Source organism: Suillus clintonianus (assembly GCF_016758775.1).
Source record: "Suillus clintonianus strain FC179 chromosome Unknown DEU56scaffold_277, whole genome shotgun sequence".
In the NCBI taxonomy this organism is placed as follows: domain Eukaryota; kingdom Fungi; phylum Basidiomycota; class Agaricomycetes; order Boletales; family Suillaceae; genus Suillus; species Suillus clintonianus.
In genome coordinates this window covers 4,511-6,367 of record NW_024539501.1, presented here as the reverse complement: position 1 = coordinate 6,367, position 1,857 = coordinate 4,511, and the positions used below count along the sequence as shown (strand labels likewise).

The 1,857-nt window shown below is 48.6% G+C and overlaps 1 protein-coding gene across 1 annotated transcript; it reads right to left on the bottom strand.

The window, feature by feature from the left end:
* Window positions 1-866: 866 nt before the first annotated feature.
* Window positions 867-1,322, bottom strand: DEU56DRAFT_713143 (uncharacterized protein; the record flags this gene model as incomplete). The annotated part of the gene is made up of 1 exon (XM_041347540.1): window positions 867-1,322. A coding segment is annotated over one exon (456 nt), but the record flags the coding sequence as incomplete, so codon positions are not given.
* Between the last annotated feature and the right edge of the window lie 535 nt (window positions 1,323-1,857).

The following is a 1,857-nucleotide window of genomic DNA, read 5'->3' as shown; positions in this document are numbered from 1 at the left end:
AAAATATTATCAAAGATGTTCGGTAGAGAACAGTCGTTGAATGGGAGCTCGAGGACTTGCAAATATTGGTAGTCGATAAAGTGAATATAATGAAAGGAGGGGTCTTCGGTCACGGTAAGCCTTAGGCATTTCAAGTGTGGAAAGGTGGGGGAAAGGCAAATTTCCATAAAACAAGTGCTTGAACGTGTCGTTGGCACTATCGTTGAGTGCTGGCCGCCCGCACGCGCTAATCCCTTGAATGAAGGGGGCGTACATCAGTAGACGGGATTGGTCAGATACTAGGGGGATGCGCCGTAGTTTCTAAAGGTAAATTGAGCCCTGCTCGTGGTCGGTGTGAATGTATTGACGTACGTAGTGCCATTGAGCATCCTTGTAAAATCTAACTACAACATTGGAAGGGAAGGTGTGGAGAATTGGTTGCAGCGATGGCAACTCCTTCCATAGAAGGGGCATGGCCGTGTAAAAACAGACTTTGTTAGCCAACATGAGGTTCATGAAGTCGGTAAAACTATGCTGAAGCGCTCGGTTGAAGACGAGCTGACAGACTGTGCGAAGAACTTCAGGTAAAAGGAACATGGGAAATAGTTCTGAGACGATGTGGGGAATGGTAGTATTTATCATATGGTAAATCTATAATAGAACGTCCCATTGGAATTAAAAGGAAACCCGAGGATCTCAAGGACTGCACCGGCAATGCAAAGTCAAAACGTGAATTCAAGAAGTTGTCAAGGTGCGTACATAGATAACTAAAGGGACATAAGGGATTCAGAAGGGGGGAATAAGCGGTCTAATTGTAGGCAGACCCATGCTGCATGTGCTTCTGTACCAACAGTTCTGGGATTGTTGAGCGCAGCGGCTGTGTGACGGCGAACGGTAGCTTTCCATTGCTTCCTCGTTCGAATGGCAAAGTGGGAACCAGTGGAAATCTCTCGGATATGAGCTTGAAACCATCTCTCCGCTTTGGCATTCCATTCCCCAGACCAATGCTCATTTTTCTCCCAAATCTCGAGGGTGGGCCAGATGCTGCCATTCTCAGTGATGCCAAGTAAGAGGGAAATTTCCGCATCAGAAAGGCGGTCGTCCACCACGGTGGGATCCGCCCCTTGATCAAAATGGAGGTGCAACGAAGCATCAGCGGATGGCACAGAGATTGCGGATGAAAAGAAACCTGAGGGTCCATAGTGCAAAGCGATACGCCAGAGGATGCCGCCCATGGTGAGAAATCGACGCGCGTGGGGCTGCTGAAGGAGGATCTGAACACGGCGGACATAATCAGCAAGGAGCAATGGCCCCTTTTTCAAAGGCCGAGGATTCTCCTGCAGATAAGAAGGCTTAGGAATGGGAGTTGCGAGCGAGGGGTCACAAATATCAGACAACCTCGTGAACACTCTCCAATCCAACCCGCGAGAGAGGCAGTGATAAGAGAAAAACCAAAGAGGCGTTTCGGGGTACTGAGTTCGCCATAGACGGAGTCTGGCCTCGGTCCGTTTGGAAATTGCTAACTCACCACGGGTGATGAACTGGAGGTGGCTGGGGAGGGGAACTCTGGGAACGCAAAAGCTTGAATTAAAGGACACGTGTGGCTTGTTGAAGCATTGTACGATCCACCGAGTCTTGTCATTGTCGATAGGGATGAGACCTTTGAAATGATCTATGAAGTCGCTGGTGGGAATGAATTGAAGGGGAATGATGGGACGTGAGTTGAAGGGGACTCAGGGCTGTAGTAGATAGGGGGAATGATGGACGGGAGGTGAAGCAGACTCCAGGGCTGTAGTAGATATGGTAAGCTTGCAAATGTATGAAATGTAAGAAATAGACATACCTTTCGAACACGCAAGAACTTCTTGTCCATCAATC